At 36.3% G+C, this 19,377-nt stretch overlaps 3 protein-coding genes across 4 annotated transcripts in view; 2 read left to right on the top strand and 1 right to left on the bottom strand.

Annotated features, from left to right (window-relative positions):
• LOC126872660 (uncharacterized) overlaps positions 1-19,377 on the bottom strand; it is a 136,286-nt gene that overhangs the window by 63,640 nt on the left and 53,269 nt on the right. The gene's annotated exons all lie outside the window — the stretch shown is intronic.
• LOC126872661 (uncharacterized) overlaps positions 1-19,377 on the top strand; it is a 308,769-nt gene that overhangs the window by 288,851 nt on the left and 541 nt on the right. The window lies entirely within an intron of this gene.
• LOC126872674 (CAP-Gly domain-containing linker protein 1-like) lies at positions 1,865-2,569 on the top strand. Its single transcript, XM_050632801.1, has one exon. The coding sequence runs from the start codon at positions 1,976-1,978 to the stop codon at positions 2,552-2,554; it is 579 nt and encodes a 192-aa protein (XP_050488758.1). The 5' UTR covers positions 1,865-1,975; the 3' UTR covers positions 2,555-2,569.

Below are 19,377 nucleotides of genomic sequence, written 5' to 3'. Positions count from 1 at the left end.
TGAGCGTTACCAAGGTTTGTCAAAGGAAAAATGAGCGTGGTAATGCTGTCAGAGTTGAATTAATCGTGGACGAGAGAAGTTCATCGTGTTGCTGTGACGTAGAAATAGTGATAAGCGAATTGGTGAAACGCGATATTATATTTGATTTTGTCAGAGTGTAACAATATTGTGCTTATCATACTGTCTTTGCTGTTAATTTATAATAAACATTCCTACACATTGGGGGTTCGTCCAGTTTTAAATCGTGCCAATCTAAATTTCGGGAAGCGGTGTGATAAAAGATCGTTAGCTGTTGTGAATAATATTGTGTGTATTTGAAGAAATTATTGTGAATTTAAAGATGGCAAATTGTGAGGAGGAACAATTTTCGAGCGAGGAAAATTTAACAATGGAAGAATTGAGGAATAAGCTTGCTCAGATGAATCTACCGATATCTGGGGCAAGGCCAGTGCTGGTGGCCAGGCTAAATAGAGCACTTAGTGCAGGTCAATCAAATCTTAAAGAACAAGCGAGTAGTGAAAGGTCCGCGGGAAGCGAGGTACATGTACTAAACCAAAAACTAAGCATGATCGAGATGTAGGCGAAAATCTCGGCAGGCTTAGGACGAAGGAATTGAGAGAACGTCTAGCTAGTATGGGGCTAGAGACAAAAGGAAGAAAAGTAGAATTACGTGAGCGTTTACAGGCGGCCTTAGAAGAAGATGCGTCGTCGGAGGAAGAAACCGACTACGAGAGTGAAACGGAAGGCGATGAAAAGGGTGAAAGTGAACGCAGGAGCGTGCGAGATGGACATCAGAATTGTGAATGCTGTAGAAAGACACGTAGGCGAACAACATTGAATTTTCATGATGTCCAAGACGCCTTAGAAGTTTTCACGGACGAAAACAACGAAAATATCAATCAATGGTTCAGGACATTTGAAGAAACGGCAAGCATGTGGACAGAGGAACAAAAAGTAATCTATACAAAAAAGCTGATGAGAGGATCAGCTAAAATATTTGTGAATTATGAGTGCCATGCTAGAACTTGATGTGAATTAAAAAGAAGTCTAATAAAAGAATTTTCGAAAAAATTTAATACTTGGCAAATACACCATAGACTTCAAGAGACGAAAAAACGAGATGACGAAGGATGTACGGCTTACATGTATCGTATGCTTGGGATAGCTAGTCACATGAATATGAAAGAAGCAGCAAAAATGCGGTACATCGTAGAAGGAATAAGAGACAAAGAAGTCAATAAGGCAATACTATATGGGGCAAAATCAATGAAAGAACTTAAGGAAAATCTAATCACCTATGAGGAACAAAAATCTCGTATAGCAGAGTCATCTGTGGGACTGGTCAGAGCTGAGGACAACAGGAAATACAGGCAATCTGGAAGTGTAGTGAAATATAGAAGGTGTCATAATTGCGGCGATAAAGAACATGTAAGTGCTGAATGTCCAAACAAATCGAGAGGTCCTAAATGTTTTAAATGTAGAGAATTCGGACACATTTCAACAAACTATGCGAATATACTAAAGGTTAAGACGCGTTGTGATGGGTGGCGGAATGAAAATAAAAGAGGAATCGAGCAAATAAAGATTATGGACATGAATGTAGTGGCAAAGATAGACACAGGAAGTGATCTTAATTTAGTAATAATAATTTAGTAATAGTCTTCGTTATAAGTTGTTGGAATAAACGGTGAAATATAACTTACTACTGTGTCATATTCATTTAACCACCTCTGTTACCTTAATCGAAACAGGGGAACGACTACTTCGCGGCGTCGATTCACCGAATCGTAGCGAGAATTTACGCCTCTCGCTGACGCGTTTTCCTCGCGACCGCGTCTCTCCGCGAACGGTCGTAACACTCCGAAAAGAACGAGATTTAGAACGTGAACGAATTACGAAAGCCGCAAATCAAGCAGATCAGGCAGAACAGTCGCTTATTTCAGTAGTAAAAGAATATGAGCAGTATCGCGAGAAAATGCAAAAAACCGTTACTGACGCGGAGGTTGCGTTTTCAAAATTACTCGAAGAGAAAAATGCACTTGCTTTACAATTGGAGGAAGAGAAGAGGAAGTGTGAAGATCTCCAGTTTCGTTTCGAGGAAGAATCTGTTAACAAGGATGATATTCAGAAAGAAAGAAGTGAGCAATTTGTGATAAATACTGTAAATGAAAATAAGATCAAAGATATCGAAAAGCTGTTGCTGGAAGAAAGAGAACGTGTCGGTCAACTAGAACGTGATAGCATAAAATTATTCGAAACAGAAGAAGAAATGACACGTCTTCGCAATGAAGTCTCAAATGCTACTACTCAAGAAACGCAGCAAATCGAAGACTTACAGAGTCGCAATAAAAATTGGGAAGAAAGTAGAAATAATCTTGAGAATGAGGTGCAAGAGAAAAGAATAATTATGGAGCAATGTATAAATCAAAAAACTGAATTGCAATCAAAATTGAAAGAAAATCAACAAGAAAGCGCGATTCATAAAGAATCAGAGAAAAGTTGGCGGACAGAAATAGAACGTGCGACGAAAGATTTGGAGAAAAGAATACGTTGATAGAAGATATGAAAAAGTAATTTGAACACAGTACAAGTACTTTGAAAGGGCAGTTACAAAAAGCTGCAGAAACGATAGAAAATATTAAAAGAAAGGTGTATGTTCGCGAGTGGCGCATTGAGCACTTTTAATTGTACAATTTGATTATAAAATCGAGCATAGACCAGGTACGGCGATGCGTCATGTGGACGCGCTTAGTCGGAATACAGTAGAAGAGTTATTAGTACAGGAAGGCCGAAGCTCAAGAAGAAGGTGACGTTTTTGAAGACAACGAATGATGATCCTTATCCATTGAGGCTGTTAATCGATGTAGAATAGGAAGAAATCAGGAGCGCAAGTGTAATTAGTATTACTGGGCACATCTGAGGGCAGATGTGTTTGTCAGAATGGCCGAAGTTATGGGATGGTGTGACGTTAGGGAAAGATGTGGCTGATTGTTTATAAACGTTGTCAAGATATGTTAATGTTATCAAGGAGTGTTGTGAGCGTTACCAAGGTTTGTTAAAGGAAAAATGAGCGTGGTAATGCTGTCAGAGTTGAATTAATCGTGGTCGAGAGAAGTTGGTGAAACGCGATATTATATTTGATTTTGTGAGAGTGTAACAATATTGTGCTTATCATACTGTCTTTGCTGTTAATTTATAATAAACATTCCTACATATGTTATTCAACTGGATCTTGCATACTTATATCTCTGAGCTTGTTTTAACGTATTGTAGATTTGAGATAAATTTTGATCTTGTATTACAGAATTAGAACAACTTCAGTCAACTTTCTCTGAACCAAAAAGTTCTGTTACTTTCGTAGGTTCTATCGGAGATGAGTCGAATTTTCTTAACATACCGGGCCGAAAAACAAAGAGCGAAATACAAAAGCATTAACTATGACCAATCATGGGAACAAAAAAACACCAATTCTTAATTGGCAAAGATTTCATCGTGGTTAGTGATTTTAGAATGACATTAACATTATTCCAATTACTTTAAAATTCAGGTTAGTTCAAAAAGATTTAAATAATATCTTAAATAAAAATTTTAGTTTGCTCCTCTGGGAACGATATTAAGAGAACGATATTAATATTCTAAATTTAACGCACCATCTTTTTCTTAGTGAGTGTTTCAAACTTCAAGTGGATTCAAAATAACATTTTACGATTAAAAAATTCAATTACTTTCTTAGAAAATAATTCAAGTTTTATAATTTATTAATAATTCGCCAAATATAAAAAACATTGCAATTATAAGTGATCGTAAATTTTTCGTTCCCAAATATTGTTAAAAAAAACAAATTTTCACTCAAGTCACTATTCGTTAATCAGGAATCTAAAAATACTCAAGTTTCTTCATCATTGATAATGAATTTTTGTCTAGCATCTTTTTCATGAGAAACTGGTATCTAAAAAGTTTATTTTTGTACCATACTTCAAAGGTAATCTGCAATATCTGAAGAAATAAAAACTTATGGTGTTACGATAAACAACATGTTGTAAATAACTTAAACACAGTTAGTTGTTAGGTTATTGTGTAAGTGAAATGATAAAATTCATATGTTTCTATTATTAAATATCTTAGAAATTGATTGCTTATTTCTAGTTATGTAAACTATTTGAATTTTGTATTTTTAAATATCTAAGTTGTAACTAAGTTTTTTTTACGCAAGCTCAACTGTAATTTATCTTTTCCAATCATTTTTGTCAAATTCGTTATAATAAATATGTAAATATTTAGTATATGTCGAATATATAGTGCGTTATTCAAATGATAGCATCCACATATCTCCGTTATATTTATGACTTTATGAAAAGGATCCTTAAGACAAAGTTACATGATTTCACGAGGTACATGTAATGATGGGACAAACATCTTCCGAAAACCATCTTTTTTGTGAGGTTTCTATGTTGTTGGTATCTCTTTCAGAAACTTTTATTGAAAATATAAAGTGATGTTAAATAGATAATTGAATAGATAAATAGATAATAGTCCTACCCTTATGTATAAAATCATCCGAATCGAATATAGTAAAAGGAACGTTTGAATATCTAGCAAAACACCTGAATATTCGGTACACGTCCAATACTAAATAGGTAAATCAGAAAGTTGGCAAATAATAGCAATAAAGTTCGGTGTCTTTAAAAAATACGCTACCGTTCATAGTTTAATTAGAAAATTATCATCGACTACTGCATAAATTGAACTACAATAACTTTCTTTACTATAGCATATACATCATAACATATGTGTTACGACGCCTAAAACATCTGCACGCCAGCCCGCGCGACCGGACAACAACCGACCTGCGTAACGGCACTTCGACCCTCAATAAACCTAAGGACCCACCATAACTTTCACTTCCCTGCATTGTTTCGCCATATGTCTTCAATCCGATTGTCTTGAAGAATTGCTAAAGCCTAAAAATATGCTCGAAACACAGTCGGTTTTAGAGGTGTCCTTGGGTTTATTAGTCGCCTTTAAAACACGGAGAAAGCGGGTATGCACCCATTAGGAAAATCCGAATAGCCCTGTAATAAAACAGGCTAGGTTTTTCTCACACACACAGTCATTTACGCACCACGATGGTAGAAGACTCCCTACTCATCCCTTCGAGCAGTAGTGCAGCATGACCAATCGACACCGCGGTTCGTCACCCTCACTTTTCCTAACGATAGTGGGACCAACGAATCCGCGTTCTTTAGGCACAGGGGCACACCCGCACCGAACTTTTCTTCCGTATTAAAAAAAGAGCGACAAACAGTCTATCAACTAACGCCTAACGCGGCAGTCGACACATAGCGCGAGAGTCACATACTTCACGCACATCTTTTGTCGGTTCTCGGTGTTGTCGAACATACATCTTCTCTCCTAAACATATCATAGTGCTAAGTCCATTGACACATTAATTTCCATTATAAGAGCCCTGCTCTAGCGTACATATCTATCGCATCTTCGTGCGACAAGTTGTTAACTATTTATTTCTCTACGTCAGTGTAACTAAGTGTTGGAAATATATACTTTATAATACTGTGAATCCCAGTGTTATACCAACTCAATCACCCCTTATTATCTCAACGGAAATCAGGGGATCGATCAATTCGTGGTGTCGATTGTTCTAATCGTAACGGGGATTTACGACCCCCGTTGACGTCTCTCCTAGCGATTACGTCTCCCCGCAGTTGGTCGAATTTACAATATGGAAACTATAATATTTTTCGAAATAACTCGAAAACGTATGGGCGAAAACTCAAAGTGTATACGATCTTTTTGACTCGGAATAATTTACCAAACATGCTGACAAAGTTCGATATGCTTCTAACGCATCCTGCATATTGACTCTAATAAAAATCAGATTATTGTATAATCATGCAACGAGTGTATCCGAATAAACCTCCAAAGTTTTAAACTGTTTTATTCCGTTTTACTACCTGGAATCTAGCGAATAGATGAAAATTACCCGAATAACGAATAGGTCGAACAAGATCAATTGCTTCTATCTCGAGATCATTTTATATTACACTACTTGTGAGAAACTTTAAAAATAGTTTGCACGATAAGAATTAATACGCCACATCGAGATCAAAGATCATAAAGAAATGCACTATGTAATAAATGTAACTTTTGTATTTCTTAATTTTTTGTATTCTACTTGAAGTAGAATAAATATAAACATCGCTTATCTGTTTCTGTTCTTTATTCAACAAAAAATCGTTAATCCGTTGTTATATTATATCGTTGTTTTGTAACTTTTTAAAGAAATATATAATATATTTTCTTATTTTTACACATAGAATAGGCTGACATCGTTTTACGAAAAAAGCCACAACACCATTGTATTATAATTATTAATTATATATACATATACGTGTAAATGTATGGCTAGTGATAATAATGTCTCTTTTTTTATCACTATAATGTTTAAGAAAACATATTTCGAAGCTCGTCTTTGAAGTAATTTCATCAAAATTTTACTATGCTATTTGCAACTTTCATTCTTGCGTTGACTCGATAAGGTTACATGTGATAACAAATGCTGAGTAAAGCTAAGTCCACACTGAAAGACAATAGTCGACAAACATACGTCATCCGAAGAAAAGTCCGTGAACACTTATTTTGTTTTTCGTTCCAATGAAAAACAAGAGACAATGTCTGCGGGTGGAATGTAAATGGAATGTGCTTTTTATCCCGTTTGGGAAGCAAAGATTCCGTTGTACGGTGGTGAGATGTATGATACAGTATTTGTTATCGAGACAAGGGAAGACGAAAGTAAAAAATTTAAAAACGCATGTTGTTCGTCGAAATCACTGTAAAATGCAAAGTCACGTATCATCTCTTTGTACATATATCATAAAAAACAATTCGGAAATCGAACAAAGGTCAACTTCGTTTCTTTTTAATAGAATCATTTTTTAATACATTAATCGGTCATGACATTCCCTATAAAAAGTTACGAACCTATGTATTTATGTCGAAAAACTGTTACCTTTGAGATGGTTGAAAAACATAAATAAATAAAAGCCATTAAATCCTGGGGTAGTTTTTTTTTGGTAAAAGATTATTTTCGTCATTACAATGTTAATTATTTATACGATATGCGACTTCACAAGTGGATGTATGTATTTATTCTTTAAAAATCAGGATTTAAAAAGTTTAAGGTTTGTACCTTACAAAGATTCCTAAATTTCAACATTCATAGATTTCATCTCCAACACATCCCTAACTCAATGACACGCCTGGTACTCAGCCTACTCCTACTGGACAAAGGACATTACCTGCAGACAGTCTACTAGAACAACTTCTGGCGACTGTTGGCGGACAATATCTGCAGACAATGTCTATCAGTGTAGACGAAGTTTAAGACTGCAGAAAAGTACATGTGCACATAATAGGAAGGTATTCGCATGGAAATTTATGTTAGTGTGTTGATCTACTTAAGAAATATTTACTAGCACATGCATATGTTGCGGTTTAAAAATTAAGGAGCGAAATTAAATATCGTAATAATTGAGATTTTTAAAATCGTGTTAAATATTATACAAGTGCACGGAAATAGTTCTTTTCATATTTCATTCATTTTATATTGTAAATATCAAAAATCAGTAATTGTAGTTTTTATATTTCTATAATCTAAAAGTAAAATTAAGATTAGTTTTAAAAACTGCAATATGTATTTCAGTAAAATAAAGCACATCGAATACGATTACACGATTTTTGTCACACGGAACATTTACATTGATTCTTACGTGTTTTTCCATCACCCATACCTTCTATGTAATAATGCTTTGTATTACTTGTCAACAGTAGTATAAGTATATAGGGTGAATCTAATTTGTGCTTAATATATTCAAAAGAATGAAATCCTAATAGCAAAGGATCGTATTATATATGAGGCAAATAATAATTTTATTTAATTGCCCAGGGCTGATCTTGCGACCGTTCGAGAGATGTCCTTAATATGAGAGTGTATAATATGAGAGTGTAAAACCCAAGAGGATATTTCGTTTTCACATGTCCTTAAAAATCCATTTCCCGAACTCTCGTCTGGGGTTTTCCCGGAAAATCTTGGTGCTGTAACTGACAAACATGTTGAGCGATTTCATCAGAACATTTCATATTGTGGAGAAACGATACCACACCAAGTGGAGTGTTGATATACTGGTTGATCGTAGCTGGATACTCAAATGGAATGTCTTTCGAGCAACATATTCCAGGAAATCAGCAATTCTGACATTTTACGCAACGTTCCGCGATTTTCAAATACGTAGGATTATACGAGTTACTAAATAATGATGCTGTATGGCACACAAAAATCAGGCGTGATGGAAACAGATAGAATCCATACATGAATTCAGCATACAAAATGCTACTGGAAACAAATTTTACGTGATAAAAGGAAGTAAAATTTTATAGACCAGTGTTATTATCAAGTGTACTGTTATGTTATGACTTCTTAGCAGAAATAGCGGAAGACGTGAAGATTCCTTATCTCAAGAGTAACGAAAACAATGGTAGAGAATTTCTGATCTCAGTTCTTAACCTTTTAGGTACGACGCGCCGCTATAGTGGCTGACTCTACTGACTTGTTCGCTCACCGTTTGAACTAAATGATCTCTTTTCATTTGTCTTGCTTTAAACTTTTTCTGTAACAACATTTTATAACAGTGTTAACAATATGCAGACAAAATATATAGTCTCTGTTTTTGATACGCCATTGTCAGGTATCAATCGTTGCTTTTCGTTAATATAAATATATCATTATTCGATGCTCTTTTTAACATGCCGATCTGTATTCTTCTAATTTTTTGGAATCTTCAGCCTCAAAATGTCGCGTCAAAATAGAAAACGAAGAGCAATTTGGAAAACACTATCGCGCTATGAGTGTGAAAGTTGTGACGTGGGTGTACGTGTCGTACCGTGCTTTAAAATATATCACACTCAATTGTATTATTAATTCTTAAAATAAATTATTAAAGTTAAAGTATATGCATCATATCTTTAAGAAAAATTATAGTTTAATTATCAAAATTTTTATCCCAGTGTGCTTGCGCAGGGAACAGTATTATCCGTCACACATTGCAGTGCTGTATCGTCTACGCGTAATTCGCGTCAAACTCTGCCGTACAAAGAAACAGCTCCGCGCAAAATTCAGCCATATCTAAGAAGTTAAACGTATATTCTTAACAAACTTGATACTTGACAAACAATATGCAAGTTGTATGTATACTCTACCATGTTTGATGAGTATCAATTACACGATGTTCGATGGTTTGTGAATGAACGAACTTTTCCCGGCGGTCACGCGATGGTTTTATGTCAGTCTTTAATATATGTTTCGAAACGGTGGCTAGCAATAGAAGCGAGGTTTTGCTAAGCTTGCGGAATGCTACTTAAAGCAGCTTTGAAACGAGGTTAGAAGCGTCCCGATGCTGATACCGCGGTATCTAGTGTTTTTGAGCTTCTGGATCAGTGAACATTCCAGGTTGCAGATCACAGAACATTTTACTAATGTTTTTCTTGCGGTAAGTAATAACTTACATTTAATAATTAATTAAAGATTAATTAAACATATCGTATTCATGAAGTATTTTTTAAGAGATATTGCAGATGTGCATTATTGTGAAAATAATACAAGATAAGTAATTGAATTAAATTAAAATGACAAATTCTACTTCCAAATAAAATATGTACGAGCTTCACATAAAGATAGCTTTCATATGCAAAACGTTTTAAATATTGTTAATTAAAATAATAAATTTTCATACATTTAATGCCTTAGCAATACTACCTTATTTATTCATTATCCAACTAAAATTTACGTCATTTATTCTGCCAGCTGTAAATTAAAAGTTTCCGTAATCCACGTATAATCTTTAATCATTCTTATTTTGCTTAAAGGTTAGTGATAAGTACTATCTACTTACTTTAATTGAAAAAGAAAGCCGATCGATCGGCTTTTCATTAAAACGATTGGAGAGTTGACTTCGTGCCAATACAATTAAAGAAATTACACAGTAGATACTACACAACAAGATTGTATAAAAAGTATTTAAAGCATTGTACTGTTTTAAAAAGTATTTTGAACAGAAAAAGTAACTATAAAAGGAAGAAATTTTTAAGAAAATCTTTTATTATTGTTCTAAAAAATATTCAGCACGAGATTTTTGCAAATGTTTCTTGAGAAATCCGTGTGTAGTAATGTTAATAAAAATTTAATGAAATTAACACGAAAATATTAGTCCCTTAGTATCGTAAATGGCTCACATTTCATTCCGCTTAACCTTTCTCGTATTCTTCTCCCAAAATTAATCGACATTATGATCTGGAAACTGTATGCATGTATGATGTTATAACTAATTTTCCGTAGAAGTTTATACAAATCCAAATCCAAATACAATTTGCCAAGTCTGATTCATACTCGCGTATGGGTATATGACTTAATAATTGTATAGAAACCTCGAGTCAGAGTCTCCATTGATATACCAGATTGCTTGGTAGCCGTTGTCCTACAGAAATGCTAAACTTCTGCCGTTATCTGTGGCCTGCATGATCGAATAGTGCAAATTGCTTCCTTCTCAAGGTTGTAAATCTCGAGCTGACCTTGCTAGTACACAATTCTATCACGAATGTTGCCTGCCAAACTAATATTGGGCAGCTGGTTGTAAACGGAGAGTAAGTGAATAATGGCCAGTAGTCAGCTGTGTGTATTTGATCCCCAACAATGGAATAGATGCATCGTTGTCTCTGTTCAAATACTAGTTGTTAGCGCTTTGGTACATGTCAAAAGATTCGTGATAATTATCGAAAGTGTGATGATATTCACACTTGTGTTGTAAAAACACAGTTACTTATGAATAATAGGAATTAAAGTATTAAGTTTCGAATTACCTTTTGTCTGTATCGATGAAAAGCCCTGAAGAAGATGGGACATTCTCACGTCGATAATCCAGATTACAAAAAAAAATCGAAGTCTCGAACACGAGACGCTTGGCTTTTTAGCGTACAATTTTTCCCGTCCTAACTTAAACGCACAATTTTGCTTTTAGGATAAATTGGTTCTCGGCTATATAACAATATATTTTTCGTAATTTTAAAGCTGTATATTCGTTTTTAATACAATTAGACGCAAAACGCGAAGTGAAAGAAAGCAAGTATTTTTGTAGATACGAAAACGTGATTGTTTATTAGTACAACAAATGGGTGGTTGGGTAAAAGTTCTCCTGAACATCGCAACAGTAACAATAACAATAACGTTATCAACAATAACATGGCGTTACGATGACGAAATTTTTAGTGTATTAATCAAGAAAGAGCAATTCATAGTAGCATTACTTCGTGAGTTGGTAATTAATGGTAACTAATGATACTACAATATAAAACTATCTGATGTATCGACAGGTCGGAGGATCGAGCATTATAGAAATCAATTTTTATTTCAATTTTTATTTATTTATTATATATTTTGTTACTTGATTTTAAATGATAATGTAAATAATAATATACGGCTACAGTACGGCCCGAAAATGTGGTACTCCTGTAACGAGATCGAAAAGTTGTTACCACTCCCTACTACCTCGTACAACTCGATTGCAAAATTGTTTAGAAATGTATTGTTAGATTGGTTTCAAATTTTACGATTGTGATCATAATAATCGTGTCTCATTATAATGCTAATAAAATTCCAAAATGTTTTATATATAACATATAATATGGACATAAAAGTTTTCTATTTCAAAAGCATATCATTGCCTTAAATATGCAAGGTAAACGAACAACAATATTTGTAATTGTGTTGCCGCGTTTGCTTCCTATGTTTTGTTGCAGGCTGGACTCATTCATGACATGCAAATGTATGTAAGCTATTCTGAACTGATTCGAGCATTATTGTTATGCATTAACTTGTGTACGATAAGAAGGTTTTTATGTATTATGTGATAGTTATTTCATATATATATATAATAATTATATATATATATATATAATAATAATTATATATATATATATATATATATATATATATATATATATATATGTATGTCGAGTTATCGTTAGGTTTAGGAGCGTGTAACGAATCTTCATTCGGACTAGCCATCGTTGTTGTAGCATAGAGATTATATTTATTGGTATAAATATAATTTTTACAGAGTTTGACAAATAACCGTGGTGATTAGACACTCGAGATGTTATTGACAATCTTCTTAGGTTCAATAACGAATCCACGGTCAACGGGGCAACTCTTTGTTAAACGTAGAATATATTTTGAAGCACAAAGTAATGTTTGCTGTGACGCTCGTTATATACTGTACGTAAAGACGAAGTGATACTCTCCGAGGAGATCGCAAGAATAAAAGCCTGATGGAAACTGTCCTCTCCTTACGATCGCGTTCGTTTGTTGTATATTGGCCGGGGATACCAACAAAATTTCAACCGCCGAGCTAGGCAGTCCCGCGTAGCGGCGACATTGTTTCTGCCCGGGGTTTGATTGTTCATACAACGTGTGTCCCATAATATTGGCACTTCTCTGTTAGGTAAAAACGTCCATTTTTTTTTTATTATTGAAATTTTACAATTTGTCCAGTAGGACACTTGGTAAAATATTATAGCTTAGTGGTATAATAATATAACATGTGGATGGCTACCCCCAGCGGGGTTCCATCTTCCAAGTTGTTTATTTTATTTCTATTGTGAGGTCTGCGGGATGCTTCTTCTTCAGTCTTCTTTCTATTATGACTTTATTCGTTTCAGCAACCAGCTGGTTTGGGTGTGTACGTCCATCCCGTGACCGTGGCTACGTTCGGCGACCAGTTGTGTCACCTCGAGCCCAAGCCCATCGTCACAAATCTCGGGCGAACATAATCGGATTGAATCATAACAACTACTTCTAAGTTTTATTATTTAAGTACAGCTGTAATAAATAGTCCAGACTAAAGTATTGGGGATCTTCCCAAAAATTCCAAAAGAAAGGCCCCGATGTCCTTTCATCTCCGACATATATATATATATATATATGTCGGAGATGAAAGGAAAGCCGAAGCCTTTCCTTGGAAATTTTGGGAACATCCTCTAGTACCTTAGCCTAGATTTTATTATAGTTGTAATTGCTTAAGATTTGTAATAAGCGAGATTGGGTTCGAGGTGACAATCGGTCGCTGAACGTAGCCACGGTCACGGGATGTTTTATCTAACGGAGGTCTGGAGTGGTTGTATGTGTTTTCCGAGAAATGTGGTTGTGGCGGCATGCGGCCTCGAGAGCGGGCCAAGCCACGTGTGAGGTTGCCTCGGAGGTGCCGATGCAATGGGACATACATTGTATTAGTAATCAAAACTCCAGGCAGAAACTGCCTAGCAACGGCGTTTGGAACTTTCTCGATGCTTCTAACGAGTGTGCCTAGCAACGGCGTTTGGAACCTTCTCGATGCTTCCAAACGGGTATAGAAAACAAAATGCAATCGTACAGGGAGAAAAATCTCCACGAGGCTGGCATTCTTGCGATTGCCTTGGAGAGTGATACATCGAGCATTTTCGACGATCGCATTTGCGTCTAAGTTAGTTTCGCTTAGTAAGGAGTTATCCCGGTGACCGTGGATTCGTTTGAACTCAAACATTGCTAATAGTATTATTTAATTTAATTATTCGTAGATCGTATTATTCATTAGGCTTAGTGTTTGTTAGACTTATTATTAGTTGTACTTATTATTTGTTAAGCTTAGTGATAGACCTGTATATACGTGTAAATAAAATCTCGGCTTTGTGAAACGATGGCTAGTCCACATGAAGAGTCGTCGCGCGCCCAAAATTCGAATCGTGATCCGACATATATATATATATATATATATATTGTAGGATCTTTACTACAATTACTTTATTTACAATAAATAGATTAAACAGATGTTGGTTAAACAGGAAACGATGGTTGTTTAACGTGAATTAATCACAATAACGTATTCTAATTAAGACAACTAGATAGTTAATTTGCAACTCTCGTAACCACGGATCTGTCACGACCGGCATACTTCAAATCCGACGGACTGACGATAGAGATAAAGATGTGGCGGCACTCGGCGACAATGTATATCGCTGAAGTGCCTAATGAACCATCAACATCCCAACGGTCCTTCCACCGAAGGTTCTAGAAGAAAGAGCACGTGGCAACGATCGCGGACGCCTAGCAAATGCATGGACGGTGGGGATGTTGAGGGATGACAAAAGAAAGTAATCGGATCCGATCGAAAGTAAAATCATAAGAGTCAGTCTTAGAAAGTCACGCCTAGAGTTCGGAAGTAAATTGTAAAGTGTATTGATGTTAGAAAAAAAATAAAGTTTTCTTTTTTTATTTTTTACCTCAAATTCCTTTTTTTATTTTGTTATTTTACGTGACATTTTGGCGATCCTGCCAGGATAGTGAAAAGTGTTTGTTCGGAAACCAAAAGACATTCATCATCTACGGAAGATCGAATTATTTGGGACTACGGTCATCCGCAACAACAAAGTAACTATCACGAACCAAGTGAAGTAACAATAAAAGGTAAACTGAATTCCTGTGTACGTTACCGTGAAAGAAAATTTAGCTTCAGTAGCCAAGACTCGTCTTCGTCTGAAAATTATAAATCAGCGCAATAATGTCTAAGGCAAACGAATCTCAAACTTCAACCTCAACTGACCCAATGTTGCGAGCAATATGGGACAGTATTCAAAAACAGAACGAGAACATTGCCCTTTTACGAGAGGAAATGTTACATTTGTCTATGCAAAATGACGAAGAGAACAGACACAGGGCAGCAGAAATCGAGAATCTCGGGAAAACCGTCGCAGCGCTACGGACTGGGTTCGGATCCCCTGCGACCGATGAATTTGCTTCCATTATCACCGAAGACAATGAAAGTGCGTCGACAGCAATCAATCGTACTGTGAATATGGCAAAAGCACGCAAACTGTCAGGGTTAGCAGCTTCAGACACCCCACCTGTCCACCTCGACAGCGAACAACCCGAGGTGGAAGAAAGAGGCTATTTTTCGCCCGCTCCTCCCACTCTACGAGCTAAGGATGCAATACGCTACATCCCAACGCTCAACGGAGATGATGATGTAGGAGTTGAAGACTTCATCAAAGAAGTGAGAAGTATGAAGGATCGCTGTATGGAGCAAGATCTATTGCTAAAAGCAATAAAAGTGGAAAAAATCGTGGGGAAAGCAGCCCAAAGTATTCGCAACATTCCTATTGAGTGTTACAGTGATCTGTACGACGCACTGAGAAATAACTTAGCAGCACAAGTGACTTCGGATGAGTACCAAGAACAATTACGAGAGTTGAGACAGGGACGCGAGGAATCAGTGCAAAGTTTTAATATTCGGTTTAGAAGAATACTCAACCGTTTGCTGTACGCAGTAACCAATGAGTACCCACAACCACTAACACGTAAAATTATGACTGAAGAAATCACGAAGAAGACTGTTCGTGTGTACCTAAAGGGACTCAGACGCGACATAGGGCGAATACTATTAAGCAGTGAACCCTTGAATCTTCCGGAAGCTGAAAAAAAGGCAGCCGATGTAGAACGCTACTTGCGAGAAGAACGACAACCTAATTGGTCATGTAATCGCTTACCTTCGGTTAGTAATCGCCCCGACAACCAGCATATGCAGGTAAGACGATCTAATGTACCATCAAGATCGCCTAACACGCCAGTAGCTCAGAAACCTGCTACATTTAACCAAGTAGAAAATAGATCACCTGCTGAACGCGCACAGATGAAGTGCTTCAAGTGCGGAAAGCTGGGACACATTGCCAACAAGTGTCAAAATTTTCTACCACCGAGCCAGCGCGATCGACCACCCGCAAGAATTCAGGCAGTCCAGGAATGGGACGAAATACAAGAAACAACATCGAACCAGGAGATGGACGAACCGTACGAGACATACGAGTCAACATCGCCACGGGAAGATTACTCGCAATACCTTTGTCAACCCGAACCGAAGAGCGAGTATTTCTGGTCGACACAGGAGCAGGGATAAACCTGGTGAAACGTAACAAAACTGTCAACGCGATACAAATAGGGCCTAAACAAAAATTTTCTATGGGACGAGACAAATACGAAACTAACGAATACGTAACGAAACGAATTTTTGGACAAAATCACATTTTTCACATAGTACCGAACAATTTCCCTATTATCGAAGACGGAATCATTGGGCTACCATGTTTAGAGAAGTATAACTATTCAATATCCAATGACAAAATCCGATTAAACGACAAAACCATTTTATTTCAGAAACCAATACATTTGACTCCTGGAGAAAACAGAGTTCAAACAATCTATTTGGAAGGCAAACCAACTAAAGTATGTTTTATCAACACTGGTGAGCAAAACGTTGAAATTTCTAGCAATATTCAAAATTCTCATGACTTTTCCAACGTATCAAAACTAAAAAGTCTAGTGAGAACAGATCACATTGAAAAACCAATCCGTGAATCCATCGAAAAGATTATCCTTCATTATATTGACATCTTTAATTTAGAAACCGATCTTTTACCCTGTACTAATTTAACTCAGCACACAATTTCGTTAACCAAAGACAAAATTATTAACACACGATCGTATAGACCACCGGAATGTCACCGTGACGAGATTTCGCGACAAATAGGAGACATGTTGAAGAAAAATATTATAGAAGAATCCGAATCCCCTTATAACTCTCCGCTATGGGTAGTTCCGAAAAAATTAGACGCCTCAGGAAAACAGAAATGGAGGATAGTTATCGATTTCAGGAAACTAAATGAACTCACAGAACAAGACGCTTACCCTTTACCTGATATAGACGACATTTTAACACAACTAGGAAACGCAAAATTCTTTTCGGCGCTTGATTTATCCTCAGGATTCCATCAAATTCCAATGAACGAGAAATCTAAAAAATATACCGCTTTTTCGACACCGCAAGGGCATTTTCATTTCAATCGAATGCCATTCGGACTTAAAAACGCACCCGCTACCTTTCAAAGATTAATGGACAGAGCCTTAGCTGGACTTGTAGGAAAATACTGCTTTGTTTATTTGGATGACATAGTGATATTCGGAAAAACGATTCAAGAACATAACGAAAACCTCGCGATAGTATTTCAGAGACTCAGAGAATTAGGACTTAAATTGCAACCGGACAAATGTGAATTCGTAAAACCGGAATTAGAATACTTAGGCCATGTAGTTTCATCCGAAGGAGTCAAACCAAACCCCAAGAAATTAGACGCTGTAAAAAACTTTCGATTACCCCGCAATGCCACGGACGTGAAATCATTCTTAGGTTTAGCAGGTTATTATCGCAAATTTATTCGAAACTTTTCCAAAATCGCGAAAAGCCTTACAGACTTAACAAAAAAGGACACACCATTCCATTGGACTGACAAACACCAGATTAGCTTTGATACTTTAAAAGACAAACTCTGTAATTTCCCAATATTAGCTTATCCAGACTTTAACAAAACCTTTACCTTAACTACCGACGCAAGTAACGAAGGACTAGGAGCAATACTGTCGCAAGACGGTCATCCTTGTTGTTACATTTCAAGAACACTGAATCCACCCGAACGAAACTATACCACGACAGAAAAGGAACTCTTAGCCATCGTATGGGCCGTGAAAAGATTAAGACAATATTTGTTAGGACGACGCTTCATTATTCGAACCGACCACCAAGCTCTTAAGTGGCTACACAATTGCAAAGACCCTTCTAGCAGACTGATTCGTTGGAGACTTAGACTCGAAGAATATGACTATGAAATCGAATATACAAAGGGTAAAGATAACACAGCTGCAGACGCTTTATCTAGAGTTCACGCAGTAACTCGCGACGAAGTAGTTAACCTCGACCTAGTAATTGATCACACTAATTCATTCAACGCATGGAAAGACAACAACGAGAATCCGAAACTCTTAGAAATTAAACCAAATGACCAAACATTTTACCAATTAACTCGAAACGACTTAGGAGAATACGACGAGACACTTTGGATCAGAAGACTTTACAAAATTCTTAAAGATACAACAAAAATCGGCATAGGAAATAACGACTTCACTGAATTAGAGAAAACACAGATTAAACTCATGCTAATATATTTTAACGACACGTACAAGAAAATTACTTATGCACCTAATCCCATCTTAAAACTAGACGAAAACGAAATAATACAAGCAATAAAGGAAAACCATAACGACACCGTAGGACATTTAGGGATACAGAAAACGTATCAACGGATCAAGGATAAATTCAAAATTTCCGGACTTTTAGAAAGAGTAGAAAACTTTGTGAAAACATGCGACACATGTCAAAAGGAGAAACTAACACGTATCAGACCCAAAGAATCCCCACAAATCTCAGACACGCCACTTAACCCTAACGACAAAATCGCTATGGACATCATAGGACCGATGACGAAAACCAAACGCGGAAACCAATACATACTTTCAATACACGATGAACTTACGAAATATCTGATACTAGTTCCCCTTAAAACGCAACGAACTGAATCCATAATTAACGCGCTTATTGAACACTATATTTACATATTTTCGGCACCAAAAACGATCCTAACAGATCAGGGACAAAATTTTGTTAGTGATTTAATGACGAAATTTGAAGAAGCTTTTAAAATCAAACACATCAAAACAACTTCATTTCACCCACAAAGTAACGGATCCCTCGAAAGAACGCATGCCTCAGTTAAAGATTTAATTCGTACTGCATTACACGACAATGACAAAGAATGGGATGAAGTACTTAATTTCATTTGTTTAGGGTACAACACCGCGAAACATGAAGGAACAGGATTCTCTCCCTTTGAATTGACCTTTGGGCGAAAAGCTAACTTACCTTCCGCAATATCCAAATTTCCCACACTTACCTATGATGATATGTACTCACTTTGGCAAAAACAGTTGAATAAATATTGGGAAACAGCTCACAAAACACTTATTCAGAATAAGCAACGATACAAGCGAGACCAAGAAAGAAAGATTGTTAAAACTCAGACTGTGTTTAGGAAAGGAGACTTTGTTTTAATTCACAACGACCATAAAAGAGATAAGTTGGACATTGAATGGTTAGGACCCTACAGAATTAACGATGTGAAAACTCCTTATTACATTATTTCTATCGACAATGCTAAGAAAAAGATACATGGTAACCGATTGAAAGCGTACTTTTTTCAGGATAATGCTGACCCTAGCACTAGTAACAATACCCTTAATTAGTTGCCTTAAATTCACGGGATAGGAATTACGCTTTGTAAACAAACCCAACCAATTCACGATCGAAAACTACAACATGATTACGCCTCTGAAAT

Source organism: Bombus huntii, chromosome 13, assembly GCF_024542735.1.
Source record: "Bombus huntii isolate Logan2020A chromosome 13, iyBomHunt1.1, whole genome shotgun sequence".
NCBI lineage: Eukaryota > Metazoa > Arthropoda > Insecta > Hymenoptera > Apidae > Bombus > Bombus huntii.
This window is presented reverse-complemented; position numbering and strand designations above follow the sequence as displayed.

Coding starts and splice junctions, on each gene's coding strand:
- LOC126872674 (XM_050632801.1), top strand. CDS start 1,976: ATGCAAAAAACCGTTACTGACGCGGAGGTTGCGTTTTCAAAATTACTC.